This window comes from Argiope bruennichi, chromosome 8 (assembly GCF_947563725.1).
Source record: "Argiope bruennichi chromosome 8, qqArgBrue1.1, whole genome shotgun sequence".
NCBI lineage: Eukaryota > Metazoa > Arthropoda > Arachnida > Araneae > Araneidae > Argiope > Argiope bruennichi.
This window is the reverse complement of record NC_079158.1, coordinates 52,104,675-52,124,743: the sequence shown is the minus strand read 5'-3', so window position 1 is coordinate 52,124,743 and position 20,069 is coordinate 52,104,675. Positions and strand designations below refer to the sequence as shown.

Here is a 20,069-nt window from a genome sequence, read left to right as displayed (position 1 = left end):
AAGTCATTATCAATAAGTAATTCAAACGATACAAGTTGTGTAAACCTTCTTACAAATTAAACAAGTGAATTTCTTTATCCGCTTAATTAAATGGCAATGTTTTATTAAGGAAAGTTAAAATTAACTTGCTCCACTTAAAAGTATGTAGATTAGCTTATGTGCGTTCACGCTATCTTTGTGTAATTTTTAATTAATTGGTTTGGTGTTAATTGTGTAACGGCCACGTTGCCAAATGAATGATGATAAACTTTTAATTTATATAAATTATTCGGTATCACATAATACGTTTCAAATGCTTATCGCCCATTTTACTTAGCGTGTCTTATAGAAGAAAGAGAGCTGGCGTAACAGCGTAGAATAAAGCAAAGATATTATAAAATGCGGCGTTGCTTTTAATAAGTGACTTCCTCATTTCTGCTCCCTACTAATAATAAAGAAAAATGAGTGTATATGCATTGGCACTCTATAAGACAGACTGTTTTATCTAGAGATGCCAAATTTGGCGCACATATATACTTTAGAGGGTAGAAATATGCATTTGGAATCAATTTGTTTAATTAATAAAAAAGTGAGGATTTTGTTATTTTCCTCGTTAACTCTCAAAAGCATTATTGCACAAAATTTTTTTTTACGTAATTTAAATTCAAAAAATAGTTTTTTTAAAGATATTAATTTAATTGAGCAAATTCTCCCAGGCATAATTATGGCATTTTTTAAATATAGTTTCTTATAAATTTCAACAATAGATTTCATTATTACAATGATACAAACTGTCTCCATTTACTTTAACTCCATTACTCAATATCTAACCGCGGGATTTTCTTCCTTTGTTGAATGTTAATATAAATAAGTAATATATATATAAAAAAATTTAAGTCAATTCCTACTTAGGTCAACAATTTTTTTTTATTTTAGTTACTTTTTATTAAATAATTACAATTAATATAAATATGTATATACATATGACAGAATTACAATATTAAGTGGCAAATTTTTTTAATTGAATTTCTACTTATTTTCTTATATTATTTATATATACTTATATTATTTATGATCGAATATCGCGTCAGTAATCTCAGAGCTTGGCGACAAACTAGGCGACTATTTGGCGACATGGAGACCAAATAAAAATTACTGGACAAATTTAATTAATTAATTAATATTTAAAAAAACAGTATTAGCATCAAGTGTCATCCACTACAAGTTTTAAAAAAAAAATGCATTTGAACTTGAGTAGATGAATAAAAAGTATTTTATTAAAGATTGAAAATTTGAACAAGATATATATATATAAGGAGAGTGTGAACTAATAGTAGGAATTGAAAAAGATTACATTTATTCAATTTTGTTTATTGCAGAAAGTAAAGCTCAAATGACGCAGATTCAGTTTAGTTATATTAACATACCATTTTAAAGTAACTCTAGAGTTATTTGGGGACGACCCCCGCAATTTTGAACTGTGGTCAGATGACAAGAACGTCACCTGAGCTGGCATCCCACTTTCCAAACTTCCACACCACACTAGCTGGTGGACGTTTATACAGGACGGATTTAAGGTGCACCAGACCCACTCACACGTCGGTTCTTCTGCGGATTTGAGTCTCTGCTTTTCTAATGGCATTATCATAACATGAGACTCGATTTCATTAAACAAGTTCATGTTAAAATAAAAAGTATAAAACTCTTTTATACACAGCTTTAACATCTGTCACAATTGGATATTTAAAAATATTTTACTTAGTAAATAATAAATATCAATTTATGCATTAGAGTTTAATTTAACTTAAACTTACCCAATATTCCCATAGAACTGATGACCTAATCATCAAAGGCGGCAAATGGTTTGATATTTTTTCACTTACTTCTTTCAGTATCAAAGATTTTATAATTTTAAATAAATATCACATGTCATTATAAGCACGAATAAAGTAAATGTCTTAAATTAATACTGAATGAATCTTAACAGTCTTAAATTAGTACTAAAATATTAATAAATAATCCAACAGAGTGTATAACATAATTATAATATGTGCCTTGGATGATTAAACTATGAATCAAATATCCTTGGATGCATTGATATGTCTATCTCGCTCCTTGAATTACAGAATTTTTTTTATGTTTAAATTTGAATAACAAGTATATCGTTATCAAATCAATGGAATAATAGATTAAAAAAATAAAACTCACTCAGATGTCATAATATCTCAAGTTCCTTTGCATTTATAGCATGGATTGAAATAACAGTACCAATTAAGATGCGTCATTTAATTGGGAAGTAGGAAAATTCTTAGGTCAAAAGGTTAATACATTGACCGGCATTATACGATGCAGCCTCTATCAGTGTAAGGATAAAAAAATGTCTTCATACAGAACATTCTAACCTTTCTTTTACATCCCAGATGACCTTGGAAGAATTCTTAGTAGTCGAAAGTAATTTATATCAACTTCTAGGATCTCATTATTATATTTCTGATGTAACATCAAATATTTTATTTTTATTTCTGTCATAATTATATTGAATTACGGCATGTAAATTCTTGTATAGCTTGTCCCTTACCGATTAAGTTGCAATCTCTAAGTTCATTGACTCGCAAGTCGGAAATATGGCGCTGAAATAACTATTAAGGTTTGAGATCAAAGGTTTTTAATTGATAAAAATTATTTCATTTTTAAATTCATTACTTTATATATTTGAAATATTTTTTATTTCTTGAAAATCTTGGCGAGTAATATTACAAATAAGTATTTGATATGAGCCCTGGATTCTTAAATTATGAATTGCAATACTAAAATGGAACTATGACGACTTTTGCAACAGCTTTCTTTCAGGTTCGTAAATATGCTTCAGCGAATGTAGTTAAGAAAAGTATCTCGATTAAAAATAATTTACTAAGATTTGCTGAATAAATATTATAAATAAAAAAAGAATTATAACTTCTCATGAGTTTATACATTGTTGTCATGTATGAATTAATTCATGATAATATATAAAATAATATACAAATAACAGAAAAAACATTAGTGAAAAATGTCACACAAAAGATAAAATGAAAATCGAAAATAAACATCTGTTGCAATTTTCTTTAAAATTATTTATTTTCTATCTTCGTCCTTTTCCCCCCATTAGTCTATATTAGTGATCTTTTAACATTGGTCTCTTTGGGATGAAGCCAGTGTATTTTCACTTAATTGTTTGATATTGTTTGCAGAAATGCTATAATGCATTTTTGGATCCCCATCAATTTCATCCCCTGATGAGCATCCCCATTGTTCGCCATTATCACATTTTATTTGCACTTTTAACATGGATTGACTGTTTTATTCATGAAAATGCATAAGTGATAACAATGTATTTAAAACAACATCGTATTCTATTGGCTGTTTTAGATACAGAGTCAATAAAGAACGATCATAATTTTTATAAAGTGATTTTTAAAAATCGATAAAAATTATTTCAATATTACATATATAGCGGGATAGATGAAGAATGGGGATACATGCATATATTTTATGATAGCTGGATACATGCGTTTATTTTATGATTAAAACGTCACTACTATGTCCTTAGTAGCCTGTCAAGGACACGTTGTTTCATATTCGCCTATGACAAAAAATGGATGTGAAAAGCAACAAAATCATTGAAATTTTATTTTTTGTCTCAAGTACTCATCAACTGAAACCTACATGACACTGTCGAAAGCTTATTCAGGATCCGCCTTTTCCTCTCCCAGAGCTAGAATATTTTTCAAATGTTTAAAGAAGGCACTCGATTTCAAAGAAAGGTACACCCGCCTCTTCAGCTACTGCTCTAATAGAAATAAAAATCAATAGAGCTTCTATGATAATGAGGGAAGAACGTGAAAACCACATTAAAAGACCAATCAGAAAGCATAAACATTGGATTAATTTCATTGGATACTACTGACACATTACTCATAGAAAACTGCTTATAACACTGTTTGTGCGCGATGGGTTCTAATACTGCTCATCATTATCGGCATCCTTCAAGTAGCCTTGTTTTAGCACCATGGGATTTTTTCACGAAACTACTCCAGAATAACCTTTTTCCTTCGTCAGAGGCGATGATAAAAGCTGTGAAGGATTTAAACGACATTTTTAAAAAATGGTTTCCAGTATGTGTTTGATGAAGGAAAAAGGGTGGAATAAGCATTGTATGTATTAGAATTTATTTAGGAAAAATCATCAAAATTTGGAAAAATTATTACTGGCAATTATTTATATTAATTTATTATTTTTCTTTATTGTCGGACTGAAAATTTATAATCTTTCTTTATTCTAACGATATCAGTTTACTTAGAGCTTTTTTCCTGCGTCTCGAACTTTTTAAGTTTTTTTTTTTTCTCGGCATTCCGATTTTTGATAAAATTATTTTTTTAATACAATAATAAAAGATTTTTTAAAAAATATTTATTATTTAAGATTTATAATAGATGAAAACGTGCGATTTATCAAAATTTCGCATGTTTTGATGTTTGTTATTTAGAGAGTGCAGGTTGTAATGAAATGTGATTCTAGTTGTTTAATATAACAACATTTAATTCAGCGATAAAGAAGGTGGTGGTTGGTTCACCACGCTAGGTGCATTCTACTCACAGCTCTACTCTGTATTGCTTACATAAGAAAAAAAAATCACATGATAAGAAACTCCAACTCGGTGCGAGCGCCATCTTGCGGAAGGAGTATCGTGACAATTGTAATTATTTGTTTGCTATGTAAAGAAACAGTAAAACTTAACTCAAAAGATTAGATTTCTATATATATGTTGACAATTAGATTAGATTTTCTGTTCTTTTAAAACAGTCCCCTCGCAATTTTTAGTTGTGAGTTGATTTGCAGCTTGTTGTAAGTTTTCTTTTGTTTTGGTTATTTCTTTCTTCGTTCGGACAATAGTATTCGTCTAAGAATTATCACGATTTCTGCATTTTGCTTATTACACAACATTCGTGATGATTGTGAATCAACAACAAGAAGCTTTGAACTGATTGTCATTCTCATCCCTGCGTTCAAGCAATTCTGCAAAAATATTTTATTGTTGCCTTGAAAGCAATAAAATATATAAGATATTTCAACATTCAAATCCTTGATTGTCTTAATTCCTTTTTAAAACTGAAATCCAGTTTTAATATATGAAATAATGTCTTTTGAGAAAAGGCGAATTGACATAGTTAACCCTTATGTTCATTTTGTATAGTATACCATACATACAACTTTATAAAAATATACTACCACTATAAAATAATTTTTATAAAGTTGTATGTATGGTATACTATACAAAACGAGGTATACTATACAAAATGTATAGCTACCTATATACATTTTTTTTTTTTTTTTTTTTTTTGCTTTACTTCAAAAAAGCAATCTTGCCACGATAAGGGTTAATTTTAATCTGTTGCAATTTTATCTTTTTTCAACAACAACAGCTGTCCCAATTTTTATTCTTTTTCTTCATGATCATTGGCGGATTTTCGATTATATAGCTGCCTAGGGCCACTAGTCTCAGAAGGAACCGCAAAGAAATTAATTATTTCTCCATCTTGACAAATGAAATTTGTAAAAATTGCAAATTATATTAATTATAAAATGTAAGAATAATGATGGCATTTGGTTAAAAATAATTGTTCAGAGCTTTTTTATAAATTTCATTGCGTTCACTTAGTCATAAGAATATTTATTTAAAACGAAAAATAATATGCTTTAATAATATTATATACAAATATGGATGTTGGACAATATCTAGCGTCCTAATCTCTACTAATAATAAAGTTGAAAGAATGTGTTTGTATGTATATGCCTTAACGCTCTACAGACCATATCGCTTGCCTTAGAGCTACTAAATTTGGCACATATATTTTGGAGGATAGTAATGCGCATTTGGGGGCAACCTTTTAAAATTTTAATTAGAATTTTAGTAATTTAAAAATTAAGCGAAATTTTGACATTTTCCCTCAATAGCTCCCCAAAATATTAGTGCACAAAAATTAATTTTATACTATTTCAAAATGTTCACCAATTTCTCACCATTCATTTTTCTTTTGAAAAAATATTGTTTTATCCAATTTCCAACAACAGATAACATTGTAACTCTCAAACTTTTGTTCAATCATTATTTTATAAAATATTTACTCGCGTGATTTTCATCCATAATTGAATGTTAAAGAAGAAAGATTATGTTTAATATTTGAGTAGTTCATAAGATAAATAGAAAGGTGAACTTAAAATATTGCGCAATTCAGATGATAGACGAGCCGGATACTTACTTTTTTAATAGCAGTTTATGTACACAATGAAGATAGCATTTATAAGAACAATTAAAACTGCACGGCTTGACAGTTTTTCAGAATAATGGGTTTGAAAATATATCTAAATAAATTAACCGGAATTAAATACAATCAATATCCTCGGACCCAGCTGACTTTCAAAAATGAATTATAGGGTATAAGAATTAAAGTACGAGTGTTGTAACTAAATGTGTAGGGTCTATATTTCGTAATATATTTAATAATTACAGTTATCAAGACAATTTAAACACAAGTTGGTTATTCTGCCTTTCATAAAGACATTTCCTATCCCGTTGCTATAAAAATCTGCATCCCTTTAAACATAGAACAAAAATAAGTGTGGGGAGAGAGACAGCAAGCCATCCAAGGTAATGGCAAGTTCGCAAGAGTGAGTCTGCCTCCTCCCAATCCATTCCCGCATGTTGCATCTCAATCTGTAACGTTTCGTATTTCGTACTTTATTGAAGAAAACCAAGTATATATTTTAGATGTCTTCTTTTCAACCAATTTGGTCCAAATTCAATCTCTGAGTCTGACAAAGATTTTATAAGTATTTCACTGTTATAATAAGTATTTTCTCACTTCTTATTGAGTACAAAGCCCTCCATTTATTTCAGGCTACTTAAAATGTGAACGTAGGGTGAATCATAAGTATACCAGAATCATAGATAATCAACCCGATGAATCATAGGTAAGGTGCCCGTAACGTGACGAGTTCTAATAGAAGGCTCTGTACTGATAGCTTACATATGTTTATATACTGCACTGCACGTTTCAAGAATTTTTAAGATAAAAAGTAAGTTAAAGGAAATAAACTGTTCGCATTTTAACGTAAATTCTGTAATGCCTAACTAAAATGCAGGAAATATAAACAAAACATTAACGTAAATCGTAAGCCTAATTCTTAAGAAAACTGACTCAAACAGATTTTATTTTTCACTGATAAATAATGCACAGATATGAAAAGGTAATCCTAAGATAAGAGTCAAAACTTATAGTTTTTAGTTTTTTTGAAAAGCTAAGCTGGATTGTACGGAAGCCGGATAGTCGCGAACCGGATACTCGAGAGTGTACTGTACATCTATATTTTGGATGCTAAAATTATGCATCAAATTTCACACACCTGTTTCTTTGTGATTATGAATTATCGTTTTCGTTTACACACCGACAGACACATAGAAAGACTTTCTACTAATGAATCTTGTTAAAAAGTTTTTACAAAAGTTTACAAATTAGGTTAGCTCAATCTTTCTCGATTTATCTTGCTCACAGACAGACAGATAGATATAATTTTAGAAGTGCATTTTCCTAACTCAGATAGGTGTGAAATATGGTCAAAATTTCGAGATAGATTTTTTTTCTTTTCTTTTTTACAATTACAATACTTCCTCCATACTTTGTACAAGAGAAAGTAATTCGGCGATGAAATCTGTGGAAGGAACACGAATTTTTTGATAATTGAGTTTGTAAAGTTATCCGTTTATGGAATTTCCATGTTAATTTTTTTTTATTATTATTATATTTCTCTTTGAATATTTATTATACTAGAAAACAATACTTATTTTACCAGATATGAAACGCAACGAGATAAAAAAAGTAAGAAAAGAAAACAATTCTTCTCTTTCTTTCTTTATTATCCAACATTAGTATTCCTGGTTTATATATATAATTAAAATCCCTTTGTAATAAGTTACAAGTATTAAAGCAACTGGATAAATACAATACTCGACGAATTCCAGTCAAAGCCATTTAAACACAAAATGAAAGTCGTTTATCAAAAAAAAAAAAAAAACGCTGAGCAACGGATATGCAAATTGTGCTTTGACTACGTTCTTTGAAACAAAAGTCGGTTTGTTACTTTTTCAGGATAATAAAAAGAAGAAATACGACTGATTTATAACATCGTCACTGCCCTGGTTGTAATCTTTGTTAAAAGTGATGTACATATACACAACAAATACGTTGACATTGATCCTAAAATTCGAAGTGTATATCATTTTTTATTTGCTGAAATGATTTGTTTCTTATGTTCCTTGATTAAAAATTATCTTCCTTTATCATTTTGACAGAAGATAGATCATATTTGAGAGCACGAAATACCTTCCAGATTTAAAATTTATCGTCAAAATGCATTCAATTCTGATATTTTAATCTGATTAAGTGTTCATCCTTCGTGTAATTCGTGTTCATTTGCTTTGATTAACTAAAACCATTGATTGGCAAGTTTAATTGAGACTGATGCTCGTATCAGCAACATAGAATTGTATTAGATGAACGCTGATATGGAGTACATAATGGCATTACACATTTCTTAAATACCGATGCTAAGTTTTTGAAATCAGGAGCGCAGTTCATATTAACTCATCCAAGTCAAATTAATCGATTTCAAACTAACTCACTCAAGTCAAATTAAATCAAATTAATCAATTACAATTTAATTAATCCAAGTCAAATTAATCAATTTCAAATTAACTCACCGAATCTTCATTCTTTAACATAGTTTCAAGACAATCAATTTGTTTCTTCAGATGTATACATATGATTATTCAATTTCGCATTTTCGAAAATTCTATATTCAGATAAAATAAAGCTATCAAAAAGTAAATAATTCTAATCGAAAATGCAGTCTTCAAAAACATTCTTTAAGTTCTCTCAATATTCAGTATGACACGCATTCGTTTTTCTATAAATGACAAAAGAAATGCAGAGCGGAAATGTTTCCTATTTTTGCTCTCTTTCTAATCTTAAAAAGTAAGAAAAGAAAAAAAAAATATCAAAATGTTGTTAAAGGAAACCATGTGCTGGTCTGATTTGATTTGAAATTCTTTTTCATATAAAAAAAAAAAAAGAAAGAAAGAAGAATTTTCTAAATGATAAACTTTTCGTCTCTTAACATAATTTTAGGAATGTACTTAGGGTAAAATTACATACTTAAAAGCTGTGACAGATTTCGAACAAGGCAGATTAGGCATCTGTCTAAAGCAGCTGGGCTGAGAGGTTGGAGCCAGCAAAGGTTGATTAATAAAAAGCTCTATTTTTCTTGTTACCAAATAAATAAGTTTGCAAAATTACAAATACTAAGAATATGATAAAACATTAGAAAAATATTCCCACTTTATCAAATATAGTTGATCAGATTCTTATAGATTTTAGTACATTTATTTAATTATTGAAATATTTATAAAACCGAGCATCTGCTTCAACACAATTATATGCAAAGGTGAATGCAGGGCAGTCTAGAGTCAGAATAGATAAATAAAAACAAATACATATTTATAAACTCGATAAAATATAAAACTATTATTCTAAAATAAAAACAATTAATATTAAAAATATGCTGAAATGCAAAACAATATTCCCCTTCTCTTCAAAAAAGTTGCCTCATAATGTGCATTACTTAGGGCTGCAAAATACCTGAATCCGCTTTTGTTTATGTATTATATCGTACCTTAAATTACCCAGCTTGCAATTCCTTGGAAATTCTTTTTAATCAAAGGAAATATTTTTCTCTCGCAACTATGCGTTTTTGGAAATATACCTCTTCCAATTGTTCAAAAATTTGATACTCTATAATTCACGTACTTTATTCACTTGTGTATAATTCGCGTACTTAAATTCTTGTTTTATTTTTGAATTATTCAGGTTCGAAAATACAGGACAATCGACCCAATGAATAATTATGTTACATTTGCAATTATAAAATGTGTTAAAAAATGACCAAATTTTTTTTTAAAAATTGATTAAATATAAAAAATATTTATGGAATATATTTTAATAAAAAATCATTATAATTGAAAAGATTTTTTTTAATTTTAAGATGATGTAAAAACCTTTTTTTACTGTATTGGAAATTATCGTTTTGGAAGTTATCGTGAAAAAATGCCAACAATTTGTTTAAATTTTAATTAAAATACTAATTAAAATGTATATATATATATATATATATATATATATATATATATATATATATATATATATATACACACATTTTATATTTATTTATATATATATAAATAACACTTATATGGACGCAAAATCAGGCCGAATTTTTAGACAAAGTGGCTTTTTTTTTAAAGTTGGATAGTACGAAAAAATGAGCTCAAGCTGAGCAGTTTCTATTATAAATCGAAATCGTAGAAAATGTGAAGTTAAATCAAAAACAAATATTAAAGACTCATTCATAAGAAAATCCAGTCGGAAGGAAGTAGAGTTATAAGGTGTTTTAGAGTAATGACAGGACTCAGTTTTTTTTTTTACTGGTATGTATCTGTAAAAAAGAAGCAAATTTAGGTGGGAAATACACGAAATGTAGCCAAGATGAAAAAAAAAGTTTTAGAAAATATTGAATCCTTTGGAAATGTTGAAGGATTTACTAACCATAAAGTGGGTGTGGTAAATTGACAGAAGTGATTTGAGGTAGAATTGTTAGAAATCCATCACGCCTCTTTAAAAAAGTTTGAAATGACTGATTTCAGATTAAAAATAATATTGCATATATATTCAGAAGCTACAGCGGAAAAATTTCAAAATTTTACTTCATTTTTAATTGAAATTCAAAAATAAATAAATAAATGAAAGCTCCAAACTCCCCCCAAAAAAAAGCTTTCTACCCCCTCAAAAGTATGAATATACCAAGTTTGGTAAGTAGATCAAGCGGTCTAGCCTGTAGAGCGCCAATTAGCAGGCACGCATAAACAAATACATTTTTATTTTTATTATAAGCAAAGATAATTTAAAAGAAAATGTCCATTACAGGAAAAAAAATTCATATTTACAGAATGCATTACAAAATGAACGCCAAATATAAAAAATATGAAAGTTTTGAGTAAAACATAAAAAAAAGCATTTAAAAACCCATTTAGAATTTACTATGTAAAATTAAATGACTTTTTTGTATTTCAAAAACACCAAAAGATGCAAATCAACAAAAAGAATTTAGTATATATATTCAATTTAAAAATGTTAAAAATATATATTGAGGGTTTAAAAATTATGAATTCTTAAACTTAAAAAAATTTAAAAATTGCAGAAGATATTTAAAAGTTGAATATGTTCAATCTTAAAAACATTAAAACTACATTGGGAAATTATAAATAAAATATAATCCATCTTAAAAAAATCTAAAAAACATCAAAAATTCAAAGCCCTAATATAATCATTTGTAAAAACAACATTTTATTTTAGAAAATATTACTAAATTTGAAATCTAGAAACGAACGCATTCAATCAGAAATTTTTAAAAAAAACCTATTAATGATGAAAATTACAAGCATTCGATTTTGAAAGATCTAAATCCACAAATTGAACCTAGTCTTACAATTGTTAACATTTTTTGACAATAATAATGTATCATCAAATAGCTTGCATTTGTTAATTAATCTGGTAAGATAATTTGTTAATATGTCTACAGGAAATAACAACCTTTTTTACTATATCCCACACTGTTTACATTCAAGTAATATGTCTATGATAATATAAAAAAATTGTACATTAGTGAACACAAAATGTAAAAACTTTTATTCTAAGTTTCTAATATTAAAACTACACATTGAAATGTTCAATGAAATTTGTTAAAAGTCAGTGAAATAAAGTATTGCGCAAGCAAGTTTTTAATACTTTTATAATAAGTTTTTGATACTTTTTATTTATTATACTTCTATGTGAAGTTCACTTTTCACATAATCGTTTTAAAATGTTTTTTTTTATTGTTGTGATTTATATTTATCGAATTAATGTAATTTAAAATTCAAAGAAATTATTTAGAAATAAATGCTGATTATCACATTTTTCTAAGCTCCCTCTTAAGATACAGTCTATTGCATCCTTAGCTTTCTTAATTTCTTTCACTTTTTTTTTTTTTTTTTTTTGAAAATTCATTGGGTTTTATCACCCAAAATAACATAACACTGATGCACACGCACACAAAATTACATTCGTCTATGAAAATGATTTTCATATTTTACTTACTTTTAAATTCCAAACTGTAGTTTTAATAAATGCAGGCAGAATTGAAAACAAAATAGAGCATTTGCATTTTGTTAGCATTTGCATTTTTGGCCCATAGACCGACTTGCAATCGACTTAAATGTAGTCGAATTTTCTTGTCGGTTTTGTACGAAGATCAAGAATAGGGATCGTTGGTTTACTGCCAAAATAAAAAAATGCTTGACTTTTAAAAGTCGTTTGGCATTAAAAATCTCGATTTTTATGACGTGACGTCAGAAATTGCAATGGATATTATTCTAAAAATATCATTAAGTTTTACAAACATTCCACAATGATCTGATAGCTTTCGAAATTATAATTAGTAATATTCTTCTAATTTTAATTCGTAAGAAAAAAATTCGAGAAAATAATAAATTACTCAACATTTTTCATGATTTTAGAAAACGTTACTATACCATAGAAAAATTGACGTTATCATTAAATTTACAACTGTGGCCCTCATTAAAGAAATTAAATTAAATATATAATAATAATCTTAGCAAAATAAAACATTATTTTATGTGCTTGCTAATTCAGATAACTAATTGTAGGTTTAGGATATAAATAAAATAAATACTTCCTCTAAATATTTTACAATTATTTCTACTTCTTAAATATACTTTTACAAAATACGAATAATTCCAAATTTTAAAAAATTCTATCTTTTTTTAATTGAAAAAGGTTTTATTCCAAGAATGTTGTTTTTAAAAAAGATATTTTAGTAATTAATTATATGCTTTGAATCTCCGAAATTTCAAAATTTAAATGGCTGCTAAATATTACTGTTATATTTTAAATTGTTTTCATATTTTAATCTCTTAAGCTTAAGCAGCATGAAAATAATACTCACATTACTCTTCATCGTGATCTAATAAACTTTTGCCCTTAGCTTTTTGGTCTGACTCAATTTCTGAAGTGATAATATTTAAAAGATTTCAGTAAAGGTAATCAAATAAATACGAAAACCCCATCTGCTTCATTTCCTTACGATTCTTATCTATATCAAATCAGATATTTTTTGTGAAAGTTTTTATAGAGAGACGACAGATGTTTAAAAACAGCAATCTTTGGAGTTACCGAACTAATAAAAGGATGGGAATTTTCAACTGAATACAGTAGCTTGTGATTATACATACGCATAAATCAAAAGGAAGAGTTTCTTCTGAACATTGTTAAGTTCGAATGAAAGGTAAAATGAGCTTTGTTAGCATTCAGTATGAAAACTGGACGTTCCCTTTCTTTGTTCAATGAACACATTCATGGAAAAGTTATAAAACTCTTTCATTCCATTCAGAAAATGATAAATTATTTTGCTTTCCTCGCCAACTTTTTTTTCAACTGCTTTCCTCGCTTCTGTATTTATTCAGCCTTTCGGGGGGGGGGGAAGAAAAAAGAAAATAAATAAAAAAAGGTATTTGTGAGTTTTGTCCCATCTCTTGTTATATTGTGAGAATAAAATTGCTCTGCTTATAGTTAATTATTCTGGTCTGATTCTAAATACAAATTATTTTTTTGAAGCGTGAACAAGTTATCATTAGCATTATTTTAATTAGAACAGATTCTATGTACAAAGAGATATCTCAGTAATGGCGTCTCATGCATTACAACACAGAAATGTCGTAGCATATTTTATAACTCATCGTAGTGATGCTGTTTTGCATTATTTACAATTGACACTTCTAATTAATTATGACTAATTACTAGTCAATATAAATAAGAAATCTTTTTTATTCAAAACAGACAAATTTGAATAACAAAGTTCAAATGAGCAATCAAAATCTTTTAACAAATTTTAATTAAAAATTAAGCTTTAAAATAAACGTTTTCGATTATTCTTCTTGCATTCTTCGATTTCTCTCGTATTGAAAAACAACTTACAGTTGGTTAATAAAAGCAACAGCGATGGTCTGCCTGTAACTTTCTACATTCTTCCTAATAAAAATGTTATCCCAACTCCTCCCGAATAAAAATTTTGAAACTGGGAAAAGTTGTGAAAGCAAGTGCTCAGATTTTTATTTTCAGAGTGCCGCGCATGAATGACTTGAGCTTCACTGCATAGCAAAAAAATCCAAATATGCCTTTTGGACGACTTTTTTTCCACCTGATTGAAACCAATAAGAATTATAATCTTGGTATATCAAATTTCATTTATCTGAATTGTTGCCTTTTTAAGCAATTGTATTTATATGCGTGTGAATGTACAGATCGACAGATAGTCAACTTGTTGATGGATTTAGACATATGATTCGGATCGACTTTTTGATGTTGAAACTGTGTATGCTTTTGTATTTATTGCATTCGCTTGCTCTCGGAGAGATAGACTGTGAATGGATTTCGCTGAAAATTTGTTAGAAACCTACAAATTTCGTGGCAACCAATGCCACATTTCATCCATCTAGCTTAAAACGTTTCTGGATTATCATGTTTACAGGCAGACATAATTCCAAAAGTGTGTTTGTGGGATGTCTGAAAAAGTAGTCCATGTCCGTTTGAAATGTACAGATTCATCAATATCTCAAGATTGAATTTTTTTTACCATTACAGCATACTTCGCACATGAGAAAGGTAATAAAACTGTAAGATTAAAAATAATATATATTATTCTTGTTTTTGTTTTTTTGTTTGTTTTTGAAAAAAAATAATATCTCAAAATTATTTTATTTATTTTTGTTTGTCAAAAATCGTTCTTCATTTTTTTTTCCCTATTTATATTCGCATTTCAGGTTCGCATAAAAAAATTCTTCAGCAGAAAAGTTTTAAAATTCACTCTTACCGTCTCTGGAAGAGAAAAAGGAAATGTATTTGGAACAGTACCATCTAGCTTTTTCGTGTTATGGAAAGGAAGAATGCATTTTGTTACTGCGTGTGCATAGAAATTAGTATTATTATTATTTATTTATTTTCCTCCGCAGCACATACTTTTCACGAACTGCGGTGTAAATGTTTGCACTTTGCGGTTAAGCGAGTGCAACGATAAAATTTGTGTTTGGGGAAAGTTTTTTTCTCTACGTAGAAATAAATAATTTTTCAGCCTTTTTCGTGAATTCTGAAAGCTCTGAAAAGGATGCTATTATATTGTTGACAGATTTTTTTATGAAAAAGTATTGTTTATTAAATAAATTACTGATTATATTGATTGAAGAATATTCTAATTCCGCGACGATTATCAAAAAGCATCCTCTAACTGTGAGGAATTAAAAAGTATTCGTTTGCATATGATTTTTGGATATTAAAATAACTATAGGTGCTGAAAAGAGAAAAAATTTGCTAATTCCTTAAGCACAAGAAATCGAACTTAGTATTCGTCACATGTTTATGAAAATTAGTTATTTCAATTTCTATGTCAATTCTTAATCCCATTGTTTATATCTGTCATATTTAAAGATAAAATCTTCACCAAACAAGCTTACAAAAAAAGAAAAATTATTAGCTCAGTTCAAAAACTTGACTAGTATTTTTTGGTTTAATAGAAAATGTTGTGTAGTTCAGTTGCGCAAGAGCTGATTAAGAAAAGGAGAATGTAGCCATTACAACATGTCTGTGTGTCACCACTTAAAGCTAATTAAGAGCACTTTATGAAGCAGCTGATAGCTTCCGCTTTAAAAAAAAGCAGGTCAATTAAATAATTCTGTCTAAAGTGTTGTTTCTTCCTATATATTCAACAAACAAAAGAATCATAATTTTGTAACGCTTGTGTACTACTAAATATTGGCCAGACTTTCAAATTTTTGTCAGATAATTTATTTACGGAAAAAATGCTTCATCTTTTTTTTTTTTTTTTTTTTTACTGTTTTACAAGATGGGTTTATTTGAAATTTAGTTTATAAAATGGAAAAAAAAATTTAAATAATAATTCTTTCACTACTTGTCTTTTGAGCAGATCACTCTCTCACTCCTCCGCTTTCATCAATAGTAGAATTAGTGGTGATAAAAATTTACTTCAAATAATTTGATGAAGTTATTATAATTTTTTCACTTTAGAAATCATAATTTATTGAAATCCATTGTTATTGTTGTTGATGTCTTGTCCAGTAGTGCAATAGGATTAGATCTGTCCAAAAGTGTCTAAAACGGCTTTGGCCACATCAGTAACCTCAGTAGATTGCACTACTCATGGAAGAGGGGGGTTGCCAGAGCCTCCGGGGAGGTTGGACTTCTACCTGTTGGTCCGCGGAAGGCATTTTATTTCCTTTCTACCACCCAAAGGAAAAACCAATGGAGGCATTCCTCAATCCGCCACCTGGGGACGCGCCCTCTAGGGGTTACAAGCTCTTCCGAGGGAATTTGGAATCCATTAGCAGCTTAGTAAGTTAAGCCATGGCAGGATCGAGGAATGTGAATGCAAAGAAAGAACTCGGTGATCTTCTGAATGGCTCGGTAATAACATAGTATTCTGTGATCAATGCAAAATATTTCCATTAAGAGCATCTTATGCTCCTAGCTTTTATACAGAGGTACGATCTGCCATCGATAATAACTAGTACCCAGAGAGTAGCACTTCCTTATAGTATCCACCAGAGAAGTGAGAACCTACTTAATGTTTCGAGTAATTTCTCATCCTCATATCTGAGACATTACCTTCCCTCTGTGAAATGGAAAATTTTTGACTAGGTATACTAGGCTGTTGTCTAGAGCCGCAAGGTTGAGAAAGGGCCTCAAGCGGAACGATTAAAATAACTTTATTTTTCTAGTTGTCAAATAAACAAGTTTGTAAAAATCACAAATTCTGTGAATTATAAAATATTAGGATAACAATAATATTTATTTAAGTATAAATGGTCAGGTTCCAGTATATCTCATTACGTTCATCTAATTATCAGAATGTTTATAAACATAGAATTTCGGATTCTATAATATTGTGCGTAGATGGAATACTGAACAGTTTGGAGTCACATTAGATAAATAAATATGTATTTATTTTGACAAAATTGATAGAACAAAATAGTTTAGCCTAAAATAAAGTATTAACATGCATTGAAATGTGAAACTAAATGAACATATTTATTTAAGAAAAGTCCTCGTTATGTGCACTGTCTAGGATCGCCAACATTTAAGGCAGTCTGGAGTCACATTAGATAAATAAAAATAAATATATTTTCACAAAGTTGATAGAATAAAATAGTTTAGCCTAAAATAAAGTATTAACATGCATTGAGATGTGAAACTAAATTTACACATTTATGTAAGGACAACACTCGTAATATGCCCGGTCTAAGATCGCAAAATATCGAAAATCGCTACTGCCCCTGTATAAATCGGAAAAATAATGTATGTATTTTACTTAGCTGCCCTCTTAATCAGAACCATTGAAAATCCATGTAGGTTTTAGCAATTGCAATTGCATTGGGTTTATTTATGATTTTCTCGAAAAGAGTAAGTTTGAAAATTTTACGCAAATGGAAAAAAGATGAATTACCAGTTTCCCTTGCAAATCCTCCAGGAAGGTAATTAATCCCAATATATTTCCATTTATATACTCTTTAGATTGGTAAAGTTTCTCTATCTTGGATACCTCCAGATTAGGGTTCAACAAAAGCTGATACCATAGTGATCCAAGATCATTCAGATCAATAAAAAAAAAAATGCAATTCTTCATTTTTATCGTTAATCTTTGGCTCAACAATTTGGTTAGATATGTTAGGTAAACTGGAATTAGAATTACATCTCTCAGTACGACTAGAAAAATAAATTTTCAACCAAAAAAAAAAAAAAAGAAGAAAAAGAAAGAAAAAGTCAACAATATCAGATGGCATTTTTATTTGTGTTATTATGTTATAATGATAAGAAAATACTTTTCAAATCTATTAACACAATGATGGAATTTTTGCTTCCATATCTGCTTGTATGAATACAGCGGATCATTACAAATATTTCAAGTTTTAGTCCTTTTGGAATATTTACGTATTTAAAATGATTGGTAAATTGAAACAAACAATCCTTCAGATGCAGCTATTATATTTATTTTATATGAAAATCCATGCCTAATAGACACGTCATTAACAATCGCCTGCCTAATCTACCTTCCATTTTCGAGAGAAATCTGAAAAAATATTGGTTCATTGTACTTTCTTTATGTTGAAAAGTGTTAATACAGTCACCTAAATACTGTACTGATTTTTATTTACTTTTAATTCATATTAAATCTCATTGACCAAGATATATCATTACTGATCACTTGTCCCTACTCATCCTCCATTTGAACAAAATCTCAAAATAAAATTTGACAGATTCCCCCAATCTCAACAATTAATCCGATTTCACCATTTTTTTTTTTTTTTTTTGGCAATTTCAGTGATAAGTAATAATAGCGAGTGGAACGTAATGATAGATGCTTTTATATAATTAATTGTATTCACTAGGATTGTCTAGATCTTAATAAGTGTCGTTTGTGAACTCGCTTGGAGTGTAAGGCGAGTGGCTTCTATCCCTTAAATTACAGCTTTTATTTTTGAATAAAAAAATATTTTTATCCAGCAAAATTTCTAATTTTGTATTGAGATGTCAAAAATGACAATTAAGATTCAAAATGAATTAGAATAGATCGAAAGATTGAGATGTGATGCAAATGACGCGAAAGTTGTAAATAGCTGATGACAAAATCTGATACGTAATAGAAAGGTACAAAGTAACAGCAAATAAACTATTTTATTTATTTTTCACAACATGATCTTGATTATCTTAAAAGGATGAACTACTTTCTCTTATGTAACATAATCTTTGTTATCTTCAAAACGACGTACTGTTTTGTTTCTCCATTATGCAATACATATGACACATTTTTTAAAATTTATTTTCTGTAAATACTCAGGAAACATACAAAATATTTTTTTTTCTTTCTTAAACAATCTTTTTGAAACAGTTCGTAAGTTTTTAAGTAAAAGTTAATGAGAGAATTGAAAACATTATGAGAAACAATACAAATTGACTACTATTTCACATGAATACTGAACACTATTTAAACCTAAATTGTTTCAAACAAAATAAATTAATATAACTATCAATAACACATAAATTAAATCAGCATTTTAATCTAACATAGACGAAAGTTGGACTTTTTCGCTGTTACCTATAAAACTATTCTAGATATTATTTTTATAATATTTTTAATATAGGTTTGTACTGATATGGAGGGCTTAATACACTGCATGTATACCTTTAATCTGAACATGAAAAATTCACATGATTACGTTTTTGTGCCAAATTTTAGCACTTTTATTTCAGTTTTCATTTTGGTCGTTTAACGGTAATTTTGTTCTAAACAATTCTTTAGTTCTGTATATTGAAATTCATTTTGTTTTGAAGAGTCATGCTAGCTCCGATAGAGAAATTTTGAATTTCGAAGTTAAAGGGTCACGGGTTCGAGATCGGATTCCACTTATATGTTTAAAGATATGTAAAATCCTTTATCGTAGACATACATACTTATCAAACGATAAATTCGCGGATTAATTGCTGGGTCACAGGAATAATTTCTGTAACCGTTGGTATTATTATTCTAATATGAAAATATGAAGAACGAAATACTTGTTTATTTGTTATTATTATAATTGCCGTCCTCTGCTCAAAATCACAAGATCCATGCTCAAGGGTTTCAAGTAGGAACGCTTGCATAACAAATCAAGTCAGTATTTTGAAGCAATTTTTTTAACCTATGATGGTTTTATCATAGAAATATAATTTATCATATTCTTACAATAAAATTATTAATATTATACAATAGATTTAAATCTTGGCGTGCTTTCACTGTAGTTGAAAAAATGCATTCATTATTACTATATATTCAGT

General features: G+C 28.5%; 1 protein-coding gene across 3 annotated transcripts in view; it reads right to left on the bottom strand.

The window, feature by feature from the left end:
- The window catches only part of LOC129981888 (multiple inositol polyphosphate phosphatase 1-like), a 46,118-nt gene extending 32,864 nt beyond the window's left edge, over window positions 1–13,254 (bottom strand). The window contains exon 1 of one of the 3 annotated variants that reach the window (XM_056092933.1): window positions 13,135–13,254. In XM_056092933.1, the coding sequence (XP_055948908.1) occupies window positions 13,135–13,146 (12 nt within the window). In that variant the 5' untranslated portion in view covers window positions 13,147–13,254. Of the gene's footprint in view, window positions 1–8,776; window positions 8,933–12,266; window positions 12,375–13,134 lie in introns of those variants that run through there. The other 2 variants (XM_056092931.1, XM_056092932.1) reach the window with 2 other exon arrangements.
- Window positions 13,255–20,069: the final 6,815 nt, after the last annotated feature.